This window comes from Enhydra lutris, unplaced genomic scaffold (genome assembly GCF_002288905.1).
Source record: "Enhydra lutris kenyoni isolate GAN:26980312 unplaced genomic scaffold, ASM228890v2 scaffoldscaffold24, whole genome shotgun sequence".
Lineage (NCBI taxonomy): Eukaryota > Metazoa > Chordata > Mammalia > Carnivora > Mustelidae > Enhydra > Enhydra lutris.
The window spans coordinates 27,392,432-27,419,970 of NW_019154108.1; the positions used below are offsets into that span (position 1 = coordinate 27,392,432).

General features: G+C 39.1%; 1 protein-coding gene across 6 annotated transcripts in view; it reads right to left on the reverse strand.

Moving 5' to 3' along the window:
• LOC111150680 (RAB GTPase activating protein 1 like) overlaps positions 1–27,539 on the reverse strand; it is a 759,175-nt gene that overhangs the window by 82,939 nt on the left and 648,697 nt on the right. The window contains exon 1 of one of the 6 annotated variants that reach the window (XM_022508226.1): positions 16,670–16,868. The exons of the other annotated variants lie outside the window; for them this stretch is intronic. Within the exon in view, the coding sequence (XP_022363934.1) occupies positions 16,670–16,780 (111 nt within the window). The 5' untranslated portion in view covers positions 16,781–16,868. Of the gene's footprint in view, positions 1–16,669; positions 16,869–27,539 lie in introns of those variants that run through there. 6 annotated transcript variants of the gene reach the window in all.

Genomic DNA, 27,539 nt, shown 5'->3' on the forward strand with positions numbered 1-27,539 from the left:
GAATGGCTTCATTTCACCCGGGATGGAAATGGTACTTCTCTTTCACAGCATGTTTATCTCTGTTGTTCCCTTAAAGATAATTTAAGGGAGGAGAAAAGTAGCTCTTTATCATGAAATACTAGTATCGCTTCAAATTTATTTCTACATCCTTTAAGTATTTTCAGTACTTTAATCTCAAATCTGCTGAGATTACACAGAATAGCTTCTAGTATTTCCAATTAACAGAAAGAACTTTCATTCAATTACTCCATTTACATATTGAACCCGCTTTGGTAGAGTATCTATCATGTTTTGACCCGAGAAGGGTTGAGAAAAAGCTCTCTTGGCTAGTGTCTGTTCACAAATGGCCTCTCTTCTTCCCTGGGTCTAGTCTCAACACCCTCTTGCCCCAAATGCAGTGCACTGAGATCTACTTCCATCAACGATTATAAAAAGTGCTCACTTCCCGACGTAGTAGTTCAAAGTCCTTCTTAGGAGAAAAAGAACTTGCGAGTCCATCCAACTCACTCGTCCCCCTGTTAGTTACATGAACTACATCCCATCTATCCCAGCCCTCCTCTTATCCTCTCTCTGCAGCCTCCCATCATCCGGAAGGCTGGTCACTGAACACCTCTCATTCTGGTGTGACAATCTTGAGTGCTAAGTTACACCTGGCTTTTTGAATCTTCCTCAAAGAGCTCAAGTCAATGAGAAATTAGACTGCACATTTACAGATGACGTTCATACTTTCAGTGGAAGATATATTTCCTGTCTTTTTAATAAGAGGAAAGCTGAGTAGTCTACACCCATGAGGGAAAGCAATTGGCACTTTTCAGGCAGGGGCAATAAAAATGACCATTTTACATGAAGGAATCAAATTAATGGAAGTGTGATTGCTAGGCTGGAGGGTAATGCAGAGCTTTGGGGCTTCTAACCAAGGCTTAGCTTTTAACTACTAAGGGAAATTATGCTGATTCTACCATTAAATACTGCAGGGTTTTAACACTACCTAAGATAGCCTGAATCCCAAATCATCAAGACTGTTAAATCTATCAGCTTGGTCTACTCTAATGGAAAGATCAGTAAATGCACCTGGGACCTTCCTCCCCTCCCCCTTCAAACTCTTAGGATGTAACTGGGGAAGGAAAAAATTTATTTCAAGATACCTCAATGCACTTGCAAAGCAGGAAGATGAATGTATTCAAACACAGTATCAGTGACTTGGAGATTATTTTTCAAATCCTACTCCCGAAGAACAGCCTGAAAAGGATCTTCCACAGACCACGCCAACAAGCCCTACAAGGGGCACACCGGGCGAATATGATTAATCCACAAAAACACTTCCAAGTATGCACAGTGGAGCCTGGCTTTCTGAAACGTTCCATCCTTCTACACATTCCGTGTGGCCAATAATCGATACCCTGATTAGAGAAGTATCTGCCAGTAAAATGTCACAAAGAGGGAAAGTAGCACATGTAATGGGTATCTATCAAAAGGTTTGTAGTGAAGGTCCTTAAAGCAAAAAAATAAATTAAATGGTTACGTCTCTAAAAGACACCCATATGTTTAAGAAGGAGGCCGCATCGTATAAGCCTACATTGACAACTATGCTGTGATTTATGCAGGAATATGTAGATGTTTTTATTTTCTTTCTTCCTCGAAGAAATGACAAGAATCTTTTCACAAGTGTTTGTCTTTGAAAACCACTTTGTATCTTCTAACCTAATATTGATTTTCTTTGATCGTTTTAAGAATAGGAGTTATGTGGACACAGAATATCTCAGAGTGGCAAAATTATCAGCAATTATTGTTTTGTTTTGGTTTTAGATTTTATTTATATGCATTTTCCATATTTTGTATATCGACATACTATTTTAGTCATTAATGATGAAAAAAACCTGTAAGTTGCAAAAAGATCTGTAGGGAATAGAACAATTTGGCAACTTTCACTTTTATTTTTTAAAACTTTTTTCTCTAATATGTTTATTCACTCTTTTTCTATATAGACTCATATCATAGATTATTGGACATAGATACAATTATTAACATATAAGGATATATTACCTGGGCACCTTTACTTTAAATAGATATAAACATCTATTCTTTCTGTAACACATATTAATCAACCTCATTACATCACATCCCTATTCAAAACCTTCATCTATAGAAATAAAAATATCAGTTCCTTAGCATTACACTCAAAACCATTCCTGACCAACTCCCACTATCTTACCACCTTCTGGCCTGGCTCCTGTATTCCAGCCACATAGAACAAGCTGAAATTCCCAGCTCTCTCGCTCCTGCGTGCCTCTGAAAATACTATTTCTTCTCGATGGAACAGCTTTTTCTTCCCCCTGACCACATGAAAAATTTCCATTTTTTTTGTCTTTAGAATTTTACTCCAAAGTTTCCATTCTTGAATGGCACCATTGTTGGTGGAGAAAAATGATATATATTCTAAAGAGAGCAATTTTGCCCTATCTATCAAAATTATAAATGCACTTACCCTTCAACCCAGCAATTTCACTCCTAGGAATTTAACGTACAGATATCCTCACACATTTGAGAAATGATGATATACAAGATTATTCATAGCACCATGGTGAGTAGCAGCAAAATATTATACAGATATATATACTGGGAGTTGGGTAAACACATGGAAATCCATATAGTAAAACACTTATCTATGCAGCTGTCAAATGAACGAGGAGTCCTTGATGTACTGACAAAGAAAAATCTCCAACACATGCTGTTAAATGAGAAAAGCACAGAATGGGACACGAAATTTCTGTATAAGGAGAAGGGAAGAATACATACAAATTTGCTTTTATTTGCATAAACTATTTCTGGAAGGATAACTCTAAAAAACTAGTAACATCACAGGACAACAGAAGTGTGCTGGAAACGTCACTAGATGCCATTTTACATTTGTTGAAATTCTGAAACCATGTGAATGTACCACTTCCTTAAAAGGTAAAATCGGGGACGCCTGGGTGGCTCAGTGGGTTAAGCCACTGCCTTTGGCTCAGGTCATGGTCCCAGGGTCCTGGGATTGAGCCCCGCATCGGGCTCCTTGCTCGGCAGGGAGCCTGCTTCCCTCACTGCCTCTGCCTGCCTCTCTGCCTGCTTGTGTGTACTCTCTCTCCCTCTGTCTCTCTCTGGCAAATAAATAAAATCTTAAAAAAAAAAAAAAAAAAAGGTAAAATTGTAGGAGCGCCTGGGTGGCTCAGTGGGTTAAAGCCTCTGCCTTTGGCTCGGGGCATGATCCCTGGGTCCTGGGATCGATCCCTGCATCAGGCTCTCTGCTCCGCGAGGAGCCTGCTTCCTCCTCTCTCTCTCTCTCTCTCTGCCTGCCTCTCTGCCTACTTGTGATCTCTGCCTGTCAAACACATAAATTAAAAAAAAAAAAAATCTGTAAAAAAAAAAAAAAAGGTAAAATTGTAAAAGCTTAAGAACCAAAATGCTAAAAAGTGTCCACATGTTTATGGAAGTATATCTCTATTTCCCACACTCTCTTGATTATTCCTTTACTCTCTCATTAGAATCTTTACTGACTTCAGATACTATGTGCCAGATGCTGTGGTAGGTAGAGACGGAAAATAAAAACAACCTGCAGGGAAAATGAACCTCAACGTACAACTCAAAAATCAGACAGAATATCCCATTTCAGTGAGTGCCCAGGTGCAGGGTGTGACAGACAGGCAAAGAAGAGGGAGGCGTCTCAGACAACTCTGATAGCCCTCTTACCCCTGGTTCACAGGAACTGTTCACATGGCTATCTCCGGAATTAGATCACCATCTCCTTAAGGATAGCTCAGAGGTGAACACAGTGATATGCACGTAGGAGATACTCATGTTGAATGAACCACTGAGTAAGATACAACAGACACAAGTACTGCACTTTTTAACAAGAACTAATATTTAAGTACTTAACTAGACTCTAACCTGATTCCACAATCAGTTTTTCTAAGGATTTTATTTATTTATTTGACAGAGATCACAAGTAGGCAGAGAGACAGGCAGAGAGAGAGAGGAAGGCAAGCAGGCTCCCTGCTGAGCAGAGAGACCAATGTGGGGCTCGATCCCAGGACCCTAGGATCATGACCCGAGCCAAAGGCAGAGGCCTTAACCCACTGAGCCACCCAGGTGCCCCTCCACAATCAATTTTATAAGAGTTTAGGATAAGCTACCCTACAACCCAGCAATTGCACTACTGGGTATCCACCCTAAAGATACAAATGTAGTGATCCGAAGGGGAACGTGCACCCGAATGTTTATACCAGCAATGTCCACAATAGCCAAACTATGGAAAGAACCTAGATGTCCATCAACAGATGAATGGATAAAGAAGATGTGGTATATACATACAATGGAATACTATGCAGCCATCAAAAGAAATGAAATCTTGCCATTTGTGACAACGTGGATGGAACTAGAGGGCATTATGCTTAGTGAAATAAGTCAGAGAAAGACAATTATCATATGATATGAAGTTGAGAGGCAACGTGGGGGGTTTGGGGGGTAGGAAATGAATAAATGAAACAAAATGGGATCAGGAGGGAGACAAACCATAAGAGACTCTTAATCTCACAAAACAAACTGAGGGTTGCCCGGGGGGAGGGGGCTAGGGAGAGGGTGGTGGGGTTATGGACATTGGGGGAGGTATGTGCTATGGTGAGTGCTGTGGAGTGTGTAAACCTGGAGATTCACAGACCTGTACCCCTGGGGCTAAAAATACATTATATGTTAATAAAAAAAATAAATTATTTTAAAAAATACAAACTTGGAAATAAAAGAAAAAAGAAGAATTTAGTATAAAGGTCTAAGAATTAAAAAAAAAAATTGGCAGGGGGCAGAGAGAGAGGAAGAGAGAGAATCTCAAGCAGGCTCCACGCCCAGCATGGGAGCCCAATGCAGGGCTCGATCTCACAAACCTGAGATCATGACCTGAGCCGAAATCAAGAGTCAGGCACTTAACCCACTGAGCCACTCAGGAACCCCAGGATAAAAAATATTTTAAGTAACTATCCCTATCTTATGTGCACAGATATTTATGAATATATTCAACGGTCACAAAGTCATGTAGACCAATGATTATACCTATGTGGTGCTTCATTTTCTCCCAATACCATCAATTAAATATACACAGTAAGACCAATGCACCTGGCACAATGCAGGGCTGGTGATATAATGGCCAACAAAAACAGACACAGCCTTGTTCTCATGGATGTTATGAATTAGCGGGAGATTAATCACATAATCACACAAGTTTCACAAGTATTTTTCTCTATCTTCAAGAGGGGGAAGACAGAGAATATAAGGCATGACCAAGACTTCTCCTAGCCAGCCATCAGGAAAAGAATGTTATCCTAAAACCTCTGTGTCTCAGATGTTAGGGGATTATAAAGAGAATTCAGTGTCCTTGAGCAGTGATGAACCTGAACTTCTGCACCTCTGAAACTACCAGCTATAGATATTATGGATATTTTCATTCACATTACAGTTACTGCATACATCTCAAAATATTATTTATATTTATCACTATTTTGGAATTATGGTAGTTATTCTGCTTGCTACCATACCTTGTTATTTAATGTATTAATAAAGAAGCACATAGTACTCTATCACAAATCTGATTTGGGGGAGCTGGGGGTGAGGAAAATGGGTGAAGGTGGTCAAAAGGTACTAAGAAATTTAACTAACTTATTAGTTAAATTTAACTAATAAAGTCCAGGGGATGAAATGTATGGTATGGTGACTATAATTAATAATAATCCATTGCAGTGTTGGGGAAGGGGGAGAAGGGTAAAATAGGCAAAGGGGACTAAAAGGTAAAAACTTCTAGTTATAAAATAAACAGGACACAGGGATGCAACGTACGGCATAAGGAATATAGTTAGTATTCTAACAACTTTGTATGATGACAGATGGTAGCTAGGTTTATCACTGTAATCACTTTGTAATGCATATAACATGAAATCACTATGTTGTACACCTGAAATTAATAAAACATTATACATCAACTACACGTCAACAGAAAATAATACTCTACTGTACATTTGACAGTTGCTGAGAGCAGATCTTAAATTTCTCATCCCAGGACCAGGAATGCCGGAAGCACCACAGGGGAGAGGAAGCTGGAGGTGGACAAGACATGTTCCAAGGGTGTCGGGCCCTACGTGGACCTGGAGGAGACAGAAGGCAGCCCTGGCCTCTGATGAACTTGGCAGCCAATGAAAAGGCAGCCCATGCAGACTTTTTAAAGGATTTTGTACATTTCTTTGATGACGATGATATCTACTGAGATACAGTAGTGAGTGTGGTCAAGCCTTTGTGACGTAGTGGTCTGGTGGATCTCCTCAAAGGACAATTTCAAACAGATCTAAAGACCTTGTGGACATTACTTGACATTAGGAGATGGTTAACCCAGAAAGAGAAGAATGGTTTTAATCATCTGCATGAGGTCTATGAATCTCTGAATGAAACCAAATTTCATCCTTCATTTAAAAAAAACAAAGAAGTGATGCCGGCCAAAAAAAAAAAAAAAAAAAAAAAAAAAAAATCTCATCGCAAGGAAAAAAACTGCAATACATGTGGTGCTGAATGTTAACTAGACTTATTGTGATCATCCTGCAATTTACATACATATGTCGAATCATATTATACATCTGAAGCTGATGTTTATATGTCAATTATACCTAAATTTATTAAATGTGATTTTTCTCTATTTTGATGACTATGTTTCAATATCACTGGTTTCCTGTATAATTTTATTTATTTTATGCATTTAAAAACAGTTTTCTGATAAGGGGCCCATGAACTTAAGACTGTCAAGAGTCCATAACCCCAAGACTCTTTTTTTTTTTAAATTTAATTTTTTTATTTATTTGACAGACGGAGATCACAAGTAGGCAGAGAGGCAAACAAAGAAAGAGGGGGAAGCAGGCTCCTTGCTGACCAGAGAGTCTGATGAGGCCTCGATCCCAGGACCCTGGAATCATGACCTGAGCCGAAGGCAGAGGCTTAACCCACTGAGCCACCCAGGCGCCCATCTTTTTTTTTTTTTTTTTTTTTAAAGATATTTTATTTTATTTGACAGAGAGAGAGAGATCACAAGTAGGCAGAGAGGCAGGCAGGGGTCGGGGGGGAAGAGAGAGCCTGATGCGGGCCTCGATCCCAGGACCCTGAGATCATGACCTAAGCCGAAGGCAGAGGCTTAACCCAGTGAGCCACCCAGGTGCCCCCATAACCCCAAGATTCTTAAAAATCCCTGGGTTATAAAGATGGTTCAGACTGGAATAACAAAGTTGGCATACCATAGCACATCACTGAATAGGAGAGATTTTTTTCTTTCTTTTCTATTATTATTATTATTTTTAAAAACTTTATTGATGTGAGAGAGAGAGAGAACACAAGTGGGGTGAGGGGCAGAGGGAGAAGCAGACTCTCCAACAAGCAGGGAAACCTAATGTGGGCCTCAATCCTGGGACGACAGGATCATGACCTGAGCCGAAGGTAAACACCAACCAACTGAGCCACTAGGCACACTTGGAGAAGAGTTTTCTGTTTTTAATTACCTCTGGAGAGATGGGAAAGAAGAGTGCCAATTCACTTCAAAGTTCCAAGTAAAATGAAAAAGAATAATAGAGTGGTAAGTTTGAATTTAGTCAGGTTTTATTGTATTTTTGGGCATATGTCATTTTCTGATAACAAATCTGTGGATATACAGTTTGTGTGAATATAAAAGTATGCTATGAAAAACAGTATTTACATATTTTAGATAGCTACCTAACCATGATGACCACATGAAAGGTCAATTACTAGATATATGGTAGATGACTGTTCAGGAAATAGTCACTACCCCCTCCTCCAACGTCCATGGTGGTATATCCTTTTCTGTCCCACCATGTTGGAAGTGACTCTCTGATCTGCTTTGGCCAATGGAACATGGACAGCTATCAAAGTACGTGAGCTCTGAGACCAGACCTTTAAGAGGAATCTAATGTTTCCACTGACCCTTCTGAGAATTTCTTTCTTCCTTTCTTTCCTTTCCCTCCCTCCCTCCCGCCCTCCTTCCTTCCTTTCTTTATTTAAAGATTTCATTTATTTATTTGACAGAGAGAGACAAGAGCACAAACAGACAGAGAGGGAGAAGCAGGCTCCCCACTGAGCAGGGAGCCTGATACGGGGCATGATCCTAGGACCCTGGGATCATGACCTGAGCTGAAGGTAGAGGCTTTAACCCACTGAGCCACCCAGGCACCCCTCAATCTGTAGAAGTATTGTGTATTTCAGAATTCCTAGTCTAAAAAAGGGCATTAAGGTTCCTATAACAAAATTGATAATGAATATATACGATATTTTACGTTAAAATAAATGTTTAGGTTAATATGTACTTTTTTTCTTTTTTATGCCTCATCCCCTGAGCCAATTTTTTTCTGTTAACCAATTACACTCCTGACTGTATCAGGTTAAGTGGGCTTCTTCAATATCTCAGTCTGCCAGAAATCCTATTGTGGGTATTGCAATGATCAGGGCTCCTGTGTTATTTTTGCTTTGTTCTGTTGCAAATCCCATTTATAAGCCAGCTTGTAGTCCTGGCATTGAGTTTGAATGTTACAATTTCATTTCATATTGAGTTTGAGCACTGCGGTGAGTTTTTGATATAATACTGGCTTCTCCAATAATTTAATCATCAATTTAGATTTCTGTTAACCTGATCCATTAGATTTTTAAAACACAAGGACATCAAATGAGGAATAAAACCCGAACTCCTTCTGACTTATAAGGCCCTCCATCCTAACCTGGTTCCCAACTTCTTCCCCGACCACGTTTGTTACCACTGTCTGCCCCTGGTACTCATTCCACACTGTGATCCCACACTGACCCTTCTGTTTTGCTAATGTACCAACCACTTTGGGGCCCTTCTCTCAGAGCTTTTCTCTGCCTGAGCTTTTCTCTGACATTCCCACGGATGTTACTCAGATCTCAAATGACACCACAGAGGCCCCCAGTGACTACCCAAAATAAAGCCTCCAATTAAACCCTTTTGATGATATCACTCCATTTTAGGTCTTTGTATAATACTTCTCACTAGGTGATAAGTAATATCATTAGCTAATATTTCTGTCTGACTTTTCCCCAAAATAGTATAAGACTCAACAATTGATATGTCTTTCACGTTCACACCTCACTCCCAGGGCTTAAAAATCTAGCATAGCACACAGGAGCAGACCAATGAAAATTTTCGATTATTAAACTGAATACAAACATGGATGCTAAAACAAACTAAAAACCCAGAATAAGATTTTTTTCAACCACTGTGGATAAGTTAGGATTTAAAAACAGAAATAAAAAAATTTAGTATGTTGTATGTTTTATGTCAACCGTTTCTATAACATCTGCCCCCAAATAGTTTGAATTGACTTACAAACCAACGCCACCCCAGGATCAAGCACAGAAAGATTACTTCTCAAATCTTACACGGGATTAAATGCAGAGAAGTTCTAATTATTTCAGAGAACTAGTTCAATGATTTCATATTTATTAGCAAAACCACCTAGATAATTTCTAGATAATGAATTTTTTTTTTATAAAGTCTGCTGAAAGTTCATCTCCTTTTATTTCAAGACTTTCATGAAGAGTAATCAGTTTGGAGTAATACCAAGTAATGCACACATGCCTCTTACTGTGCGCGAGGTAAGCTCAAGTACCTTACTTGCATTGACTGATCTGATTCTCACAAAATCCTAGAAGGTGCTTCTAATACGTTTCCAATTTTCCAGATGAGAAGAACGAAGCTCAGAGAGGTCAAGTAATCTGCCAAAAGCCAATGAGCTGGTTAGAGGTGAGGTGGGATCTGACCCAGACAGACGGGCTCCCGAGCCTGTGCCCATAGGCTCTACGTGATGTCACGTCACCTGACACGCCTCGGCCAGACTGTCCCTGAGGATTCTGGAGTTGTGATCTAGGGTAGCAGCTTAATTCTCTGCAAATGACAGAGCAGTAAGTCTGGATGCTGTGTGGCAGCTATATTCCTTGGGAATGAAGAAGAAGAAAACTTGGGTAGAGAGAGATAAATAAAGGAGAGGCCAAGAGAGAAGTTAATGAGATGGCAAGAGACAGGGAGAATGCTGGCCAGCATCAGTCCCATGCCAGCCCTGCTGCCTGGCTGAACTTCTGCCCTTGAGTTTAAAGGGACACACCCTGGTATCTGTATGGTAAGTCCCCTTTCTTGTTTAAGATACCTCAAGATTTTATTACTTGCAATTGTTAAGAACCTTAACTCATTATCAGAACTGATCAACCAAACGAGGGAAGATTTGGCTCCTGATACTGAACTGAAACTGATGGAATAGCGCCAGAACGTGTACACGGTAAATGGGAATTAAGAATAAAAAATGTTCGGCTAATAACATTTTTAAAAAATATGGACAAATCAATGGGTCTTAGGTTTTATTCGAATCAATATTTGAAATGTATATCCAGGGAAGATTTAGAAGTAACTATTGATTTCATTGTTTTACCCATCTCTGGCACAAGGAATTGCTCTGAATTTTTTTTTCTTCCTAATCTGGCATGCTAGATTACATGAGTGTGCCAACCCAGTAAGGAGGCAGTAATTTCAGCTTACCCTCATCCACTGATAGAACAGATAATGCATAGCTCCCTGAAAGAGCTCCCTTCCTTTGCAGGCACAGGGCTGCTATTTTGGTATCTATCAGTGAAGAACAAATATCTAGTGGCAATAGAGCCTAGACACCTGTTAGCATGGGTAAACAGCTTTTGTTAATGGACAGTGTTCAACACTGAACACCAAGTCCCTTACGGTGACAGGTGACCTAGAATTTCTAGATGTGGAAACTAGTAAAGCCAGGCCGTCTTTTCTCCAACACACATTTTTCGTTAAAGATGTATTTATTTTAATTTTGAGAAAGAGATAGCAGGGAGGAAGGGAGAGGGAGAGAATCTCATGCAGACTCCCCGCTAAGCACAGAGCCCAATTCAGCAGGGCTTGATCCCACAACCCCGAGATCACGACCTGAGCTGAAATGGAGAGCCCAACACCCAGAGGACTGAGCCACCCAGGCACCCCTCCATTACATTCTTTTTTTTTTTTTTTTAAGATTTTATTTATTTATTTGACAGACAGAGATTACAAGCAGGCAGAGAGGCAGGCAGAAAGAGAGGAAGGGAAGCAGGCTCCACGCTGAGCAGAGAGCCTGATGCGGGGCTCAATCCCAGGACCTAGGGATCATGACCCGAGCCAAAGACAGAGGCTTTAACCCACTGAGCCACCCAGACGCCCCTCCATTACATTCTTGATACCAACTTCCCCATTCAAGTTGGTGCAACAATCACTCCAATTATATAAAGTACGAAGTTCACAGTAACTGTCAACTTACTTCTATGATATACTCTTCTCATGCAAATCAGCTGCTGCTTCTTCCTAAGTAGTATTATTATATGTATGTACTGCCAAGAACTAACCAACATGTGTGGACTAATTTATCACATTGCCATTGTCAAGTGTCTAAGTCTAGACACTTGTCAACTTTTCAGCTGCATTGATATAACGCCTTTTAAAAAGTTTTCTATGGGCCATGCAGCTCCCGTCAGTCGATTATTTCAGATTATTGCTACCATAATCACTGCACCTACTCAGCAGGTGGTCTGGCCCACCTAAATCCCTCCTGTTCATTCTGTATTACCTTCCCACCTTCCTGAGGCTCAAACCTAAGACCCTCTGTACCATCTCCATGGCAGAAGGCTTCAAGTTTCTCACAGGACTGATATCCTGATAGTGATTCCCTAATCAAAGTAATTCAGCAGGGTAACCCAATGAGCCCATGTTCTCCTTTTGTCCACCCTCCTCCTTCCACATCACTGTGGTGCCTTATCTACTCAACCCACTCCTTCCTTTAAGCCTTCTCCAGTTTGAACAGCCCTTTCCTTGTTAGAAGGGAGACAGTACGGGCATTCACTGTGCTAAATACTGTACAAATGCTCTCATTCAATCCGTACAGCAATCCGATACGACCAGTACTACTAAGTCCCTCATTTTGAGATGAGGAAAGTGAAATGTAAAGAATTTAGGTAATTTACAAGTAAGTAGCAGATCTAAAACTTGAATAGGACACAGTAACTTAAAAAGCTCCCAAAGCAGTTAACCTCTCCGCCTTTGCACAAGCTGTTCCCCCTTGCTCAGAAAGGTCCTACCCTCTTCCACTGGTTGGCAAGCACCTGGTCAGCCTTCAAAGTCAGACTTAAGTGCCCCCACGCCCTTCTGAAGCCTTCTTCCACACTCTTCAACCCGTGGTAATCATTCTTCACTTTGTTCTACCCTACCAAAGCCAAGTATCACTGCCATAAATATTTATTTTGCTTCTCTCTTTTACTTGTCTGTGAGGTCTTTGGAGGAAGGGATATTCTATTTATACCAGCACACTGCAGTAACCCAAAAACGTCTGTAACATTACATACTGCCCTAAGAGACATCAGAACGCAAAGTTCCCTTCGTAACCACTATATAGATTAAAAAATGAAAACAATTCAGCAGGATGCAAATTAACATTTAACCTAAAATATTCCAGCTTGACAGTAAGTATGCATTGGTTATTAGGCTTGTTAGCTGTTTAAATCATACATTTTAAATTTAAATACGTATTCAAAGCTTCCTTTGGAATGCATAATAAATATAACAGGTGTGATCTTTTCTCTGTATTTACACTAGCCAGCTCTGGAAATTACTAGAGATGGTGGAGGAGGTAGAGAAGAATGCCGGCCATTCCTCTCTGCCACAGAAGGCCGTGAAGGAGGCAACTTCAGAGACTGCCCCCCTCGGCTGTTTATCACTCCTTGTGTGAGCACCTCAGGTCAGATGTAAAGATACGCATTCTTGGAGAGAGAATGGGGGAGGGTACAACTTGTCTCAAAATGCAAGAAGGTTAATTGAGCCAGAGAACAACCAAAGAAAAAGTAATCTGTTAAAGGAAAGCTGGAATCCTGTGTTCAATGAGGCATCTTTCTAAATGTTGCTGGAGCCCTTTTGACTATACTGGATCTTCACCTTACACACCAACTTACTTATTCTGTAATTAAAAAGTTCTTTTTTTTTTTTAAGATTTTATTTATTTATTTGACAGAGAGAGACAGGGAGAGAGGGAACACAAGCAGGGGGTGTGGGAGAGGGAGAAGCATGCTCCCTGCTGAGCAGGGAGCCTGATGTGGGGCTCAATCCCAGGACCCTGAGATTGTGACTGGAGCTGAAGGCAGCCGCTTAACAACTGAGCCACCCAGATACCCCTGCAATTAAAAAGTTCTTAAATTTTGCAAGTGGTGACTCTCAACTTTTGTTTAGTTCTCTCAGTAAGTTAATACTGGCCTAAGCAATTTCCTTTTTTTTTTTTTAAGTAATCTCTACACCCAACATGGGACTTGAACCCACAATCCCTAGATCAAGAGTCAAATGCTCTACTGCTCTACTGAGTGAGCCAGCCAGGAGCCCAGGTAATTTCTTGTGTGGGAGGGAGGGAGAGAAGGGGGGGGGGTAGAGAGAGAGAGAGAATGAATGAGAAAGCGAGAGAGACCTGAGACAAGAGGAGTTATGCTTGGCTTCCTTATCCCTTTTTCTTGCCATGATTCTCTAAAGGGACCTGTATAAAGGGATTTGCGATTTTCTTGCATTATTATTCAAAGGATCAACAGGATATTGCCATATTTTTTAAAGTGTAGGTGTATTTTTGTACCATGAGTCTCCATCAAAAATGTCAGAAAGCCACAGGGCTACTTATAAACAAGAAAAGACTCAGTGTCCACACCAAAACCACTGTTCTTAATGGGATTTTTACCATTTGAGGAATCAAGATACCTTCCATTATGAAACAAAGTCCAATTACAGAAAGATATTTAATTAATCCTATACTAAGAAACCTTCCAAATACCCTTTGTAATAATCGACCTAAACCCAAAGGATTTCATATGTTAGCAAGAATGTAATTTGCTTCACAGTGCAGTAATAAATCAGATTGAGAAGTAATTTATTTCTTACTATAGAAAATCTGAGTATGTATCTTTTTCACACAATTTAAAGGGTTCATCTCAGATAAGGAAAAAAAAAAAAAAACTAACATGAAATAAAAAGTAAATGATAAATTGTGTCATCTTTGCACAATTTTAGTATGACTTTTCCACATGAACCGAAACCAAATAATCACCTTCGAAAGGCTATACCAGTCAAGTCTTTAAAAATTTCACATCTGGTAACGAAAACCATGTATCTCCAGAAAGTTGTACAATCAGATTCAACACCCCAACATCCACATTATTTAAACATGTAGTAGTAAGACCAATATTTTGTGTCTTTATCATACCTCTGAGACTTTCCATGCTAGTGACCAAGTTTAATAGCAGATATGCTCTAGGGTTAGGAGCAGAAGTGTGCTTTGGGGGAGCTAAAGGTATCAAGGCACAGCATACATCAACATACTGGATATTCATATGATCTACAAATGGAAGTGTTTCCTGATAAGCACACCGATATTAATTCGTTGGTTCATTTCCTCTCTGTGTCTCCTGCCCCCGTACATGACTACACATGCACAGTACACAATGTCCTACACTTGCTGAGATGCTCACTGCCTCCCGCCTTAGTCTCCCATGTCCTCTTCAGTGTGCCACTTTGTATCTGTTTTTGTTTCCTCTCCTTTGTCATGGAAAATTCCTACAAGCATTTGAAGACTCAGCTCAGACACCTGAAGGATCCCGACAGGACCACCAAAAAGGAATGAAATAAAGTTCTGAATTCTCTGGGTAAGTTTTCATGGCAGAATAGTGAAACTCATGGCTAAAATGAAGTTTAAAAGATTATCCACAACTACTGGTGGACTAATTCTCCTGATTTGGTAAAATATTGTGGTTTAACTAAGGATCAGCAGTAATATCCACTTAATATATATAATTATAAAACTGAAAACAATGTAAGTTATACATATTAAATAGGATAAGAATGCAAAAGGCTAGATGTTTCTGTATTAGTGAACACCTATAGATGTATATTGTGTTGTATTTATTTGGCTTTTGCTATTTTCTTTGGTTCAGCTGACTCTTCAACTGCATCTATAGAGACATCTACAGGGGCACCTGGCTGGCTTAGTCAATGGGATATTCAACTCTTGATCTCAGGGTCATGAGTTCAAGACACACATTGGGAATGGAGCTTACCTAAAAAAAATAACCTAAAAAAGCAGAGTAAAATGAATCCCTATATAGTCAACTCCCACTTTCAACAATTACCAACACACAGTCATCTAGCTTCATCCACATCACCAACCCTCTACTGAATCATATATGTTTCTGAATCTTTGCAGACATTTCGTCCATAATTATCTTAATATGTATCTCTAAACCATTTTAAACATAATTATGTTTATTGCAGAAAAATGAATAATCCTCTTAGTATCATTAAATATCTAACTAGCGGTCAATTACAGATGTTTTTTATAGTTTGTTCAATTCAGCATCTAAACAATGGCAACAGACTGCATCTATGGGGTGCCTAGGTGGCTCAGTCATTAAGTGTCTGCCTTTGGCTCAGGTCATGATCCCAGGGAGCTGGGATCGAGCCCTGTATTGGGCTCCTTGCTTCGCAGGAAGCCTGCTTCTTCCTCTCCCACTCCCCCTGTTTGTGTTCCCTCTCTCTCGCTCTCTCTTTGTCAAATAAATACATAAAAAACCTTTAAAAAAAAATTTAGGCTGCATCTACTTACTATAACCCTTAAGTCTTTTAAAATCAATTTATGAGATCCCCTTTATATTGTTCATTGCAAGTTATTGTTTGAAGAAATTGCCAGGTTATGCTGTTAAGGTTCCTATGCCTTAAAATAGAGAATCAGGGTTTCATATTAGCAAGATAACTGTTACAATACAGTCTTTCATTCTACTGCTTGTGATGAGTACTATCAAATATAATGAGTAAGAGGCTACTATGGCAATGGTTGGGAAAGTTAGTTTACAAAGTATGGCTCACTGCTATCTTAAACTCGATAGCCATTATAAGGATGACATCCACAGAGAAGAAACAAACATTTGCAAGAACTTCATTTTTCTGTTATGCAAGGACATGCATACCAAGACCCTTGGAGAACAGTGAAAAAAAAATTTCCAAATATTAAATCCAAACAGTAACTGTATTAGAAGTTAATTTCATAATAGTTCTTAGTAATAACGTAAACATTTTGAAAGTTATCTGACTTCTAGATAGTTCAGTTCTCCATGCTGGTGTTCTAGACCACTGGTACAAAAGTTCCACTTCAAGAAGACTGAATTGTTTGTGTTTAAATGTAGGTAAGCTTCACCTGATAATCATGGACACACATGCAAGGCGAACACACAGGACAAAGTGGTATTTGCCGCTCTAAAACTCCTCTGACCCTCACTACATATGAAAGTAGTAACCTAAGTTTTACCCCTAAAGCACTTTAAAATGTACTATTAAACATGTCACAGTGTTTAGTGATGTAAATAAATCATTAAAAACTTGCAGACCTTTCTGTAGCCCGAACACAAAGCCAAACGCAATACTTCTATTTTAATTCCCAGGAAGTTTTTCTCAGTTGCTATAGGAACACAGCTATCATGTTAGAAAAGGAAAAAAAAAACAGCCCCAGAGGAGTGTGCTCACACCACCTACCATAGACCTGGGCTTGCTGACGGCCACCAGACTAGTGAGGAAGTCTTCATCGTGCAGCTGGCTGAAAACATGGGCGTCATAGGCTACCATGATGGAGATTTCTTCCATCATCTTGCCAGCTGGCCTTTCCACAGCACCAGCGCTGCCCCAGCTCCAGACCAGACTATCCAAGGAAAAATCCTGCCGCAGCTCAGTGCCAATGCCCACACCCACCTGAGTTTGAGGGGGCGGAGTATCAAAAATCCAGAAGGGAAAAAAGAAAAGGGGGAAAAAAAAAAAAAGAAAAGCAGATGCTATCCCAGGCTCATTTGGTAATTCACCTCCAGTAGAAAACTAAAGCAGGTCTCTTATCTGTGGAGGAAGTATACAGTATAAACACCTTCTGCATTCTTAACACAGCAGCTGGAAAGTTCGGTTTGGGGAAATCTTTCAGCTTCAAAAAGAGAAATAAAGAGAAGTTTTCTAACTGGAAATATCCTAAAGCAAAACCAAATAAAACTTGAAAACAAAAGGCCCCCAAACTGATTTACGTTATGTTCTTGGTAATTAGAAACTTTTAAAGTTTGTCTTCTTTCTTCAGTATCATTTATGTCAAGATTCTTCTTCTTGGAGGAGAAGTGGACTTTCTCATGCCTTATTTTTTCACATTCATAGAAAATAAATAGATGGCAACCTTTAGTTTTTCAGAATTTCTAGAATTCTTGGTGCGGTTAAGAATTATTTCCTGAAGTATGAAAAAAAGAGATTCTTTTTCACCTCTGATTATTTCTGTTAAAACAAAAAAGGTACCAAAATATAAAAATGAAACAGGGACTGCAATAATTATCATTTCCCCTTCTCCCACTAAAAAACACACAAATATTTTAAATAAAATTCTTGGTTTTGGGAACTTTGTTTTCTGTTGTTATTCAGAAAGCAACACAAAGGTCTCACTTCTAACTTTATGGTTTTTCTCCCATAGATACAAGTTCTCCTCTTTTTTTTGTTTTTTTTTTTTAAACTTAGAGGTTTCTTTTAATTACCCATTTTAGCAGATAGTCATGAACTGGTGCTGTCTTAGCCACCAGAAGTGTTTCACAGTTGGGAGACCATATATGAATCTCAATATGCACTATGAAAAATTTTAAGGCTGCCCATAATCATCATTACAAGGTTGCCTAAATTACCAGGAAATATAATGTCTGCTAATTCCACGGGAAAAGTATTAAGCAAATAAAAAAGGGGAGAACAAATGAAACTCCTCCAAAAGTTGTTTTTCCAAAATTTCCAATTAAGCTATTATCTTCTCTGCTTTTTATAGATTATGACACTGCCGTACCATGAGGAATAGCATTTGTTAGAATCAGAAATCAATTTGGCAATGTTTGTCTATAATCAAATACAGGTAACTCTTTAGAATTTTTAGCCCTAATTACAAATAGCATTGTTATGTTGTTTGTGTGCTTTTCAAAAGACAAAACTTAGAAGGAGATTCATGGTGCCTATTTTCCCTCATTTTCCCTAAAGTATCTTTACCTAGGTTAACATGATTACTTAAATAGCACCTTGTTCCATTTAAATATGATTAGGGGAATTTTGCAATTGCTACAGCACTCTAGATTAAACACACACACACACACACACACACACACACACACACACACGCACGCACGCACGCACGCGCCAAAGAAGAAAAACACCTGATGGCTAGGAAACAAGCAAGTCTAATAGGTTTATTTTAACAGAAATGCAATACTTTCAATAAATCTTCAAGATTAAAACAGCTTGAAACTGGGCTTGACCCTCGTGGGAGCCAGTAAAGCATTTTTACTTCATTTTTTGCTACAATGCAGCTTTGTCTCTTATGCTTTATTTTTGTGAAAAAGTTTCCCAGTATATTTATCTAAACGCTGACTAACCAGGTAAAACTTAAACGGTAATCAAGAGACAAGGTTTCATAAAGCATCCAGGTAGTTCCTACCTTTTAAAGTCCTTTTTATCTTTGCAGAAGTACTGTAAAAGATACTGTGACCTCTTCATGCACTCACTAGCACCAGAAGGTTTCAGGTTTACCTTGCAGCACCATTTTCTAGATGAGAAAGCAATTCCTCTTGCTTTCAGGTTTTTCTTTGCTGCGGTGACTCAGTGCTTCTACCCTGATACCTGAATAAGGCTCACTGACAAAGACACCTGTTGTGGAAGGTAAAGAAACTACTTCCCAGAATGCCTTACTCCCCGCTGGCAACCGCCCAGGGGCAAACAAGAATTATAAACCGCAGTGGAGCAGTTGCCTACGCACCCCGGGAGAGCAATTCAGAGTAACAATGGGTAATCTCCTTGGTTAAGAAGAACACTCATAACCCAAGGAAAAAAAGGACCAGAAAAACAACATCAAACAGTTTAGGTGCTGTGTATTAAACTCATAAAATATTTAGAGATCAGGGCTGTTAAGAGTACAAAACAATTTTAGGAACATAATCAAAGGCTGTAAAGATACTTTAAAAATTACACAAACAGAAACTGACGACTTTAAATATTTCAGTCCTTTCAGAATTCCACACAGGTTCTCAGGTAAACAGGTATTTTCTTAAAGCTTCTGATTTATTACCTACAAAAGACTGTTCTAACTAGCCGCAGTCACTAGAATTATTAATAGCATTTCATTTCTAAATCTAAGAGGTCCTCTATCAAAGCCAGAATGCATGCATCTTCTAAAGCAAGGGTTCCCTAAGTTAGACTTGTACGCTTTATTTCTGTCATCCTTACCATGGTTCTCCACACTTTGACTCTCAGAGTCTGGGCAGGAAAAATCCCAATGTTTCTTTTCTCTTACATTGAAATGTATACTTGTGGTCTCAACAAAAAGCATACTTTTTTGAAAACTAATGATCTGTTTAAACACCTGTCTTGGAACTGGCCTTTTTTCTTCTTAAGATCTTCTCTCCAGTCTCAGAAACAGGAGCTACCATACCCGCCCCGAACCCTCCCGGTTAGAGTCAAGTTTACAAACAGTCCTCTACTCCCTTGCAAGGCATCTTTCTTATTCTTTTGGCCTTTTCCCCTGTTAACTGATCCCACGGATCTCCCAGCCTTGTTTCCACCTGAGTCTCTGCAGTCCTCACCTTCGCACCCCAAAGCAACTCTGCAAAATGCCGAGGGGGGAGGGGTATTACCTGAGATCAAGGCGCGTAGCAGCACTTGCTGCTAAAATGTACCAGGAAGGAACTGTATATCCAACTGGCAGCAGAAAACACTGCGTCAGTGGGAACCAATAGATGGTCGCCAGTTCAAGCAGGAACTAGCTAGCTGTCTGTCCCAGGGCAAGTCATTCAACCTCCCGAGGTTTCAGTTTCCTCATGGTCATGTAAATTGAGAGGGATGGACTAGATCTGAGGTTTTCAAGTGTGGGCAGACACAGTCCAAATAAGTATCCAGTTTCCCCCCCTCACTAAACAGGCTTACTGGGGGATTTGAAGGTGGAAATACCTTTTTCATCTCCATGAGAATAAAAAACAAAGGGTAACGGTAATCCCAGATGTTAAGAAAGTCGGGGTTGCTAGAATTCGTCCCAACAAAGGCAGTCTACTTTGTACCCTACTTTGGATTTTCTAATGTGAACTTTTTGCCTCTGAAGAGGATTCCGTTATACGTTTTATTGGTTATTCTTTAGTCTTTGCAGTTTAGAGGCCAACCTGGCTATAAAATAATTTGTAAAAGCCTCTCCAGATCTCATTAAATAAGAACATTCTGGTGAATAAAATATCTTTAATGATTTTTAAGTGTCATTTTAACACTTTACATAGTATGACTTTATTCTGGTAGCTGATTTTGTTCTAACAATCATTCTTCTGGGATTATTACTTTTTAACAACAACATACCTGGGTCACCCTGAGTGAGTATGAGGCTAGTAAAGCATGCCCTGCCTTCAGAGAACTTCATCTGTTCTCACAAATGCAGGTACGGCCAAAATGAAAAAGAAAATCAAGAAAAACCTGAATAAGATGTGAACATTTTCTAATTTCTGTGTTCTCTCCAAATGCAGCAAAGCAAAGTAGCCTTATGGGGGGCAGGGGTATTCATATCAAAGGTGAAAATATGTGAGAAACAGAAGGCCCCAAGAGTGGGGGCAAAGACCCTTAACCACATGCCTCAGGTTCTGCTGGTTGAACTTCTCACAACAGCCATAAGGTCAGGGCACGATAGAAAGGAGGAGAAAAGCACCTGGGCAGAAAGGTAGTCTCAAGGGCAGAGGGTCTTCTGCGCCCTCCCCCCAAGCACAGGTGGAGCCCTCTAGATGCGCTCTTTCCCTCCCTGGTGGTGCTTGTCTGTCCGTTCCTCCATCAGTCAAGATCAACATTCACCAAGTGTACGTGACTCAGTTTTAAGAGACCTTCACAAGATATTCACGGTATTGACATAAACAACCATAAGAAAGATAAAATTCTGCAAGTACTTTCTCAATCACAGAAAATCAGTATTCCAAGTAGGTTTCCCACTTAGGAGTGCACATTATGAAACCCAAGTGCTCTACGTGGGGAACAAAAGTAAAAGGAGATGAGAAGTCACATAAGTATCAAGAGAGGACAGCTTTTCAGGATATTTTGGATTTCAGAGTAGTCCAGTGACACATACTTAGTTTTTACAGAGGGAAAAGATCAAAGAGTAAAAGATAAATAACCAAAATCTTAGTTTTCTTTAAAAAAAATCATGCAAAGGTAAGTAAAGAAAACTATTATTCTTGTGTCAAACTCTAGTTATTCAGCTCATTATCTTTCCTAGCAATTGCCAGGCAAATTCAAAACTCCAGAAATCACAGATTCTTAAGGTAAAAAACAACAGCAATGACAGAAAAACCCCAGAGTTAAAAGAAAAAACAGTGGAGCCTAAAATACTTGCCTAACAGCTGTACTGAGTATCTTACTTCCTCACTACAAAGAACGTGGGTGAGGGAGAGTCCACACCTTGAGTCTGCAACTCTCTTACAATCAGCTTTTTACCTCATTTGTAACTCTAAAATCCACAGCCAACTGTTAAACACAAGACAACAGGTCCCAAATGGAGTCACTTCTGTGAAGCCCCATGTTACCAGAGGTTTCATCACAGCGTTGGCTCTCCCTGAAGTGGAATCTTAAACCAGTCACCAGAAGTCACCTGATCAGCGCTAGTCGGGTTATCTGGCTGACAGACCCCTTTGAAATAATCAACCTGCTTTTTGGCCTACTGTAACTTCTTTGTTCCTGCTCCCTTCTGCCTACGAAAGTCTCTTTGTTAGTACAGCTCCTCAGGGCTCCTTCCTATCTGCTAGATTGGGTGCTGCCGAAGTCATGAATCATTGGATAAAGTCAGTAAGATCTTTAAAATTAGTTGAATTTTGTTTTTTAACACAACGCGTTCCCTTAAACTTTACCTAACCAAAAATAAGTGCTTCCAGTGTTGTAAGCATTCACTAATATTTGCTGAGGATGGTTTCAGACACATTTAAAAATATGAGCAATGCTTCGTCTTGTCTCATTTGGAGCAGAATACACAACTCACTTGTAATTACAAATACCTTTACCTTAAGTTTTAAAGCGTTCAAATAATTTTTAATAGTTTTTTTTTATTTTTTTATTTTTTTAAGATTTTATTTATTTATTTGACAGAGATCACAAGTAGGCAGAGAGGCAGGCAGAGAGAGAGAGGAGGAAGCAGGCTCCCTGCAGAGCAGAGAGCCGATGTGGGGCTCAATCCCAGCACTCTGGGATCATGACCTGAGCCGAAGGCAGAGGCTTTAACCCACTGAGCCACCCAGGTGCCCCTCAAATAATTTTTTAAAATTTAAAATGTGTTTTAGATTTTTAAAAAGTTTTACTAACAACCAAATCAAACCATTCCACAAGGATAATATTTTAGATTTTTTTTTTTTTTTTTAACCAAGATCAGAAGGCAGTTTCAGTTTTAGGGAATGGCAAAAAAGTGTGAGCTAGATTTATTTACATGTTCATTTGTTTCAAGTTCTTCCTGCAGGGCTGGTGCCGGCCTGGATAAGCCCCTTTCCAACAGTTTCCTCAGGTCCCCGCAGTAGGTCACATACAGACAGCTGACAGTGGTGGACTCTATGGTCACCAGGGGGAGGTGAGTCGGGGAGGTGGGTTGAACGAGTGATGGGGATTAAAGGAGACACTTGTTGTGATGAGCACTGGGTGATGGATGGAAGTGCTTAATTGCTATATTGTACACCTGAAACTAGTATTACAGTTAACAAGAATTTAAAAACTAAAAATAACAACAACAAACCAACTTGAGGAATTTGATGCTATGTGAATTATATCTCAATTTGAAAAACTCAACAGCATTTGCTAAATGCTTGTAATGTGCATGGGGGTGGTGGAGGCTTACAAAATTTTCAATATAGTAACATATAATCTAGTTATAATAATGAGTAATAGGGACACCTAGGTGACTCAGTTGGTTAAGTGTCCAACTCTCTCTTTCTTTTTTTAAGATTTTGTTTATTTATTTGACTGACAGAGATCACAAGTAGACTGTGAGACAGGCAGAGAGGAGGAAGCAGGCTCCCCGCTGAGCAGAGAGTCCAACGAGGGGCTCCATCCCTGGACCCTGGGATCATGACCTGAGCCCGTGGCAGAGGCTTTAACCCATTGAGCCACCCAGGCGCCCCATAAGCGTCCAACTCTTGATCTCATTTTAGATCTTGATCTCAGGGCCATGAATTCAAGTCCCACATTGGGCACACTTGAAACACACACACAAGCAATAATAACTAATATATCCTTTTAAAATCTTTTATAATAATAATGGGAACTAACATGTAGCAAGCATTCACTGTGTCCTAGACATAGAATCTCATTTAATCTTCACAATAACTCAATGAACTAGGAACTCTAATTTTCCCTTCTTCTTCACTAAAGTATGGAGAAGTGTAGTGATTTGACTCAATTATCACAATTAGAAATGAAGCTGATAAGGTCAAAAAACCAGTGTATCTGGCTCCAAAGTGCATGCCCTTCATCACTAAAGGACAATAAGGGAAGTGAGCAAACACAAACTGAGAATCAGCCACGTGCCAGACACTACTGCTTTTCAAATACCAATATATCCCCTCCCTGCCACCAGAGACAACAATACACTGTTTGTCAAGTAACGCAATCACAAGTGACTTTAGGACTGTAATATTATGAAGTCTCTGCATACAGGAAAGCCTTCGTGGAAGGACGGATTAGATTTGGATAGGCAAAGTAAAATAATTTTTAAAGGGAAAATAAGCTGGTCACAGTGAGGAACTGATATTGGTGGGGTACAGTAGGAGGTAAGGTTTCAAAGGCAGATTTGAATTGGCCTGTGGTAGGTTTCAAATATCAGTTCAACAAATTTGGAAAACACGGTGTATAGGCCAAGGGCAGTCATCAAAGACCATGAAGTTTTTGCCTTTCGGGCCTCTATTTTTGTCATCAGGGGAAGGACCTATAGTATAATGGTTAACACATGGGCTTCAGAGTTCAGAATAACTTGGGATAACATCTAGCTCTGTGACCATAAGCAAATCACATAGGCTGTCTTACTCTTGGTTTTGGCATCCATACGATAAGAAAATAATAACAATGCTGTAACTATGAGGGATAATAAGATAATGCACATAAAATCCCTTAGTAAGCTGCCTGGCTCTAGAAAGCATTTGGTTAATGTTGCTGTTATTTGCTGTTATTATCAATATTAATAAAAATGATGTCTGTGGGGACAAGATCGTTTGCTAAACACCAAAGAGAAGATGGAATTGTAACTTTCAGAACTGAGGGGGGATGGCGGGGGGAGGAGCTCAGGATCCGAGAACACAATGTCTCCATTTTCTATTTCCTTATCCAATTAATAAAAATCTGGGAGAAAGAGATAGATGATGTCACAAAACTCCAACCTTCCACTAGCTTTCCCTAAGCAATTAAATGGTTTTAGATGTTGCTGTATTTGGGAGCAGGCTGGTAATTTACATGTGTCATTCTGTCAGAAATCGTTGAGACAGGTTAGAGGACTTGAAAGGTTGATAATGTCTGTGTGTTTACGTGTGTGTGGAGTCTCTTATACTTTCGCCGCCCTCTCCAGTTTCCTGATGACAATGCAGAGTTTAATCAATTACTTCTTATTAAATTAAGCAATTGTGACAAGAACAGGGAACAAAGACAGCATTTGTTGTATACTGATATTCATCTGTTGTAACCTGATCAACAAAACACTGTTACTATGGGCAAACACGTGGAAATACATAATCCTTCTTTATAATTGTATTATAACAAGACTTTCCATTGTTCATTGGTATCTTAGAGTTAAAAGAAATATCCTATACAATGGTTTAGAGTAACAGCTTATCTGGAAGCTGAAACTGTTAATCCATTTCATTTCAAAAAGATCAGCTGAGTTTGATGAAAAGTGAAGGGGGAGGGAAGAGAGAAGTAACACATTATTTAACATCTACTGTGTTGGGATGGAGCTTTAACTACACTCTCCTAATTTTTACAACAATACTGTGAAGCTGGTTTTATTATCCCCATTTTACAGAAGAGTAAACCACTGCCCTATGGGTTTAAGTGATTTAAGGTCACGCTGCTAGCAAATGAGAGCCATGGTTAAAATTGAAATATGTGATTACAAAGGCTGTGTGTCCCCCTGACCCCCAACAGGTTCATCATAAGATGAATTCGAGAGAAGACAGTATACTCAACTTGGAGATCCTGAAATAGAAGCTTTACAATTTCCAAAGCTGGACTTTGTATCTCTCTTCTTTTAAGTATTTTGCTTTTAAATTTTTTTAAGCAAGCTCTGTGCCCAACATGGGGCTCGAATTCAGGACCCTGAGATCAAGGGTCACATGTTCCACCCACTGAGGCAGCCAGACATCCCCCTCTAAGTATTTTCTTTTTACTATTGTATTATTGTATATTCAAAATATGAACTAAAAACTCATTTTGCATCTAAGAGTATTATTTATAAGGCATTTGCAAATGGAAACTGACGCCAACACTGACAAGTATAATGCACGTATTAACCATCTGCTACAATAGAAAATATGTGTGGACTGAAGCAGCATTCCTTGAATGACTTGTCAACAGCAGCTTCTCCACTGTTAAAAACTGACTTTTTGTTTACTTTAAGAACAAGAGTAAATTGTTTAATGGGTTAATAGAAAAATAATAAAAAGGCTTTAATAGGGGGCGCCTGGGTGGCTCAGTGGGTTAAGCCGCTGCCTTCGGCTCAGGTCATGATCTCAGGGTCCTGGGATCGAGTCCCGCATTGGGCTCTCTGTTCAGCAGGGAGCCTGCTTCCCTCTCTCTCTCTCTCTCTCTCTCTCTCTCTGCCTGCCTCTCCATCTACTTGTGATTTCTCTCTGTAAAAAAAAAAAATAAAATCTTAAAAAAAAAAAAAAGGCTTTAATAGTTTTTTTAACAGTGTTTAACAGTTGTCTTACTAAGAGTGGTAGCAATTTCATTCACTTCAATAAGAATTTATTTATACATATTTTTATTTTATATTATATTTTATTTATATATTTTATATTTTAATATATTTATATTTTTATTTTTATATAAATATTATATTTAATATTCAAATACAGATATTTGAATATAAATATTTATATTTTAATATTAAATATTAAAATATTTAGTATTTTAATATTATATATTTATATGTTTGTTTTATTTATTTATATTTTATTTTGTTTTATAATATATGTAATAATATATATTATTTTTATTTTTTTAAGATTTTATTTTTAAGTAATCTCTACACCCAATGTGGGGCTTGAACTTACAATCCTGTTATGAAGAGTCATATGCTCTACCTACCAAGCCAGGCTGGTGACCCAAGAATGTGTTTTTTATGTCCGATCTAAAATATTTACCCTACAAGTGGTTATTTCCGATTTAAGCACTGTCATGAAGTATAATCATAAAGTGTATCTCTCCAATATCATGATTTTTATTTTTTATCTAAAAACAGCTAACTTCCTTATGTGTTAGTCATCAGAGACAGCAGGAAGTTAAGGGAGAATATGAGCACCCACATAGCTGCCCAAGGGTTTACTTTCAGTCACGAATTGTAAGAACCACCTTTAGGCCTAAGGACATACATAGTCCATGATGCATCGTTATTTAAAAATGTCCCCTCGGTGGCTCTGTCGGTTGAACATCCCACTCTTGTTTTCCACTCGGGCCATGACCTCAGGGCTGTGAGATTGAGTCTCATGTCAGGCTCCACACTCAGTGTGGAATCTGCTGGAGATTCTCTCCTCCTCTTTATTCCTCTGCTTTTCCCCCCATGCTAGCTTGCCTGCTCACTCATGCACAATCTTTCTCTGTCAAATGACTGAATGAGTGAATGAATGAACGAATCAATCAATCAATCAATAATCTTAAAAAAAAATTCCTTTTGAGGGGCACCTGGATGGCTCAGTCAGTGGAGTGTGTGACCCTTGATACTGGGGTTGTGAAATCAAGACCCCCGTAGATGGTAAAGGTTACTTGAAAAATCTTTACAAAATTAAAAAAAAAATGTCCATCTGGGACAACTTAGCATGCATTTGTTGAGAATTTTAAGCATGCAACATAACATGAGATTATGATTTATAATGCTAACTGACCATGCTGAGACCATGCTGAGCAATGTACATATGTTGGCAAATCTGTATAAATGATTAGACTGCAAAACTGAATACAAATATGTATTAAATACTGATTTGTGGGTAATTTTAATTTATGTAAATATAATGCCTTTTGCTTCTCCTAATGGCCACCTAGTTATTTGACACTTTACTGCTTACTAGTATCTATACTCCAAAGAGTACAACAGGGAATGAAGGAAAACTCTAATTAGTGATTAATTGGTAGATGTTTTTTCTAA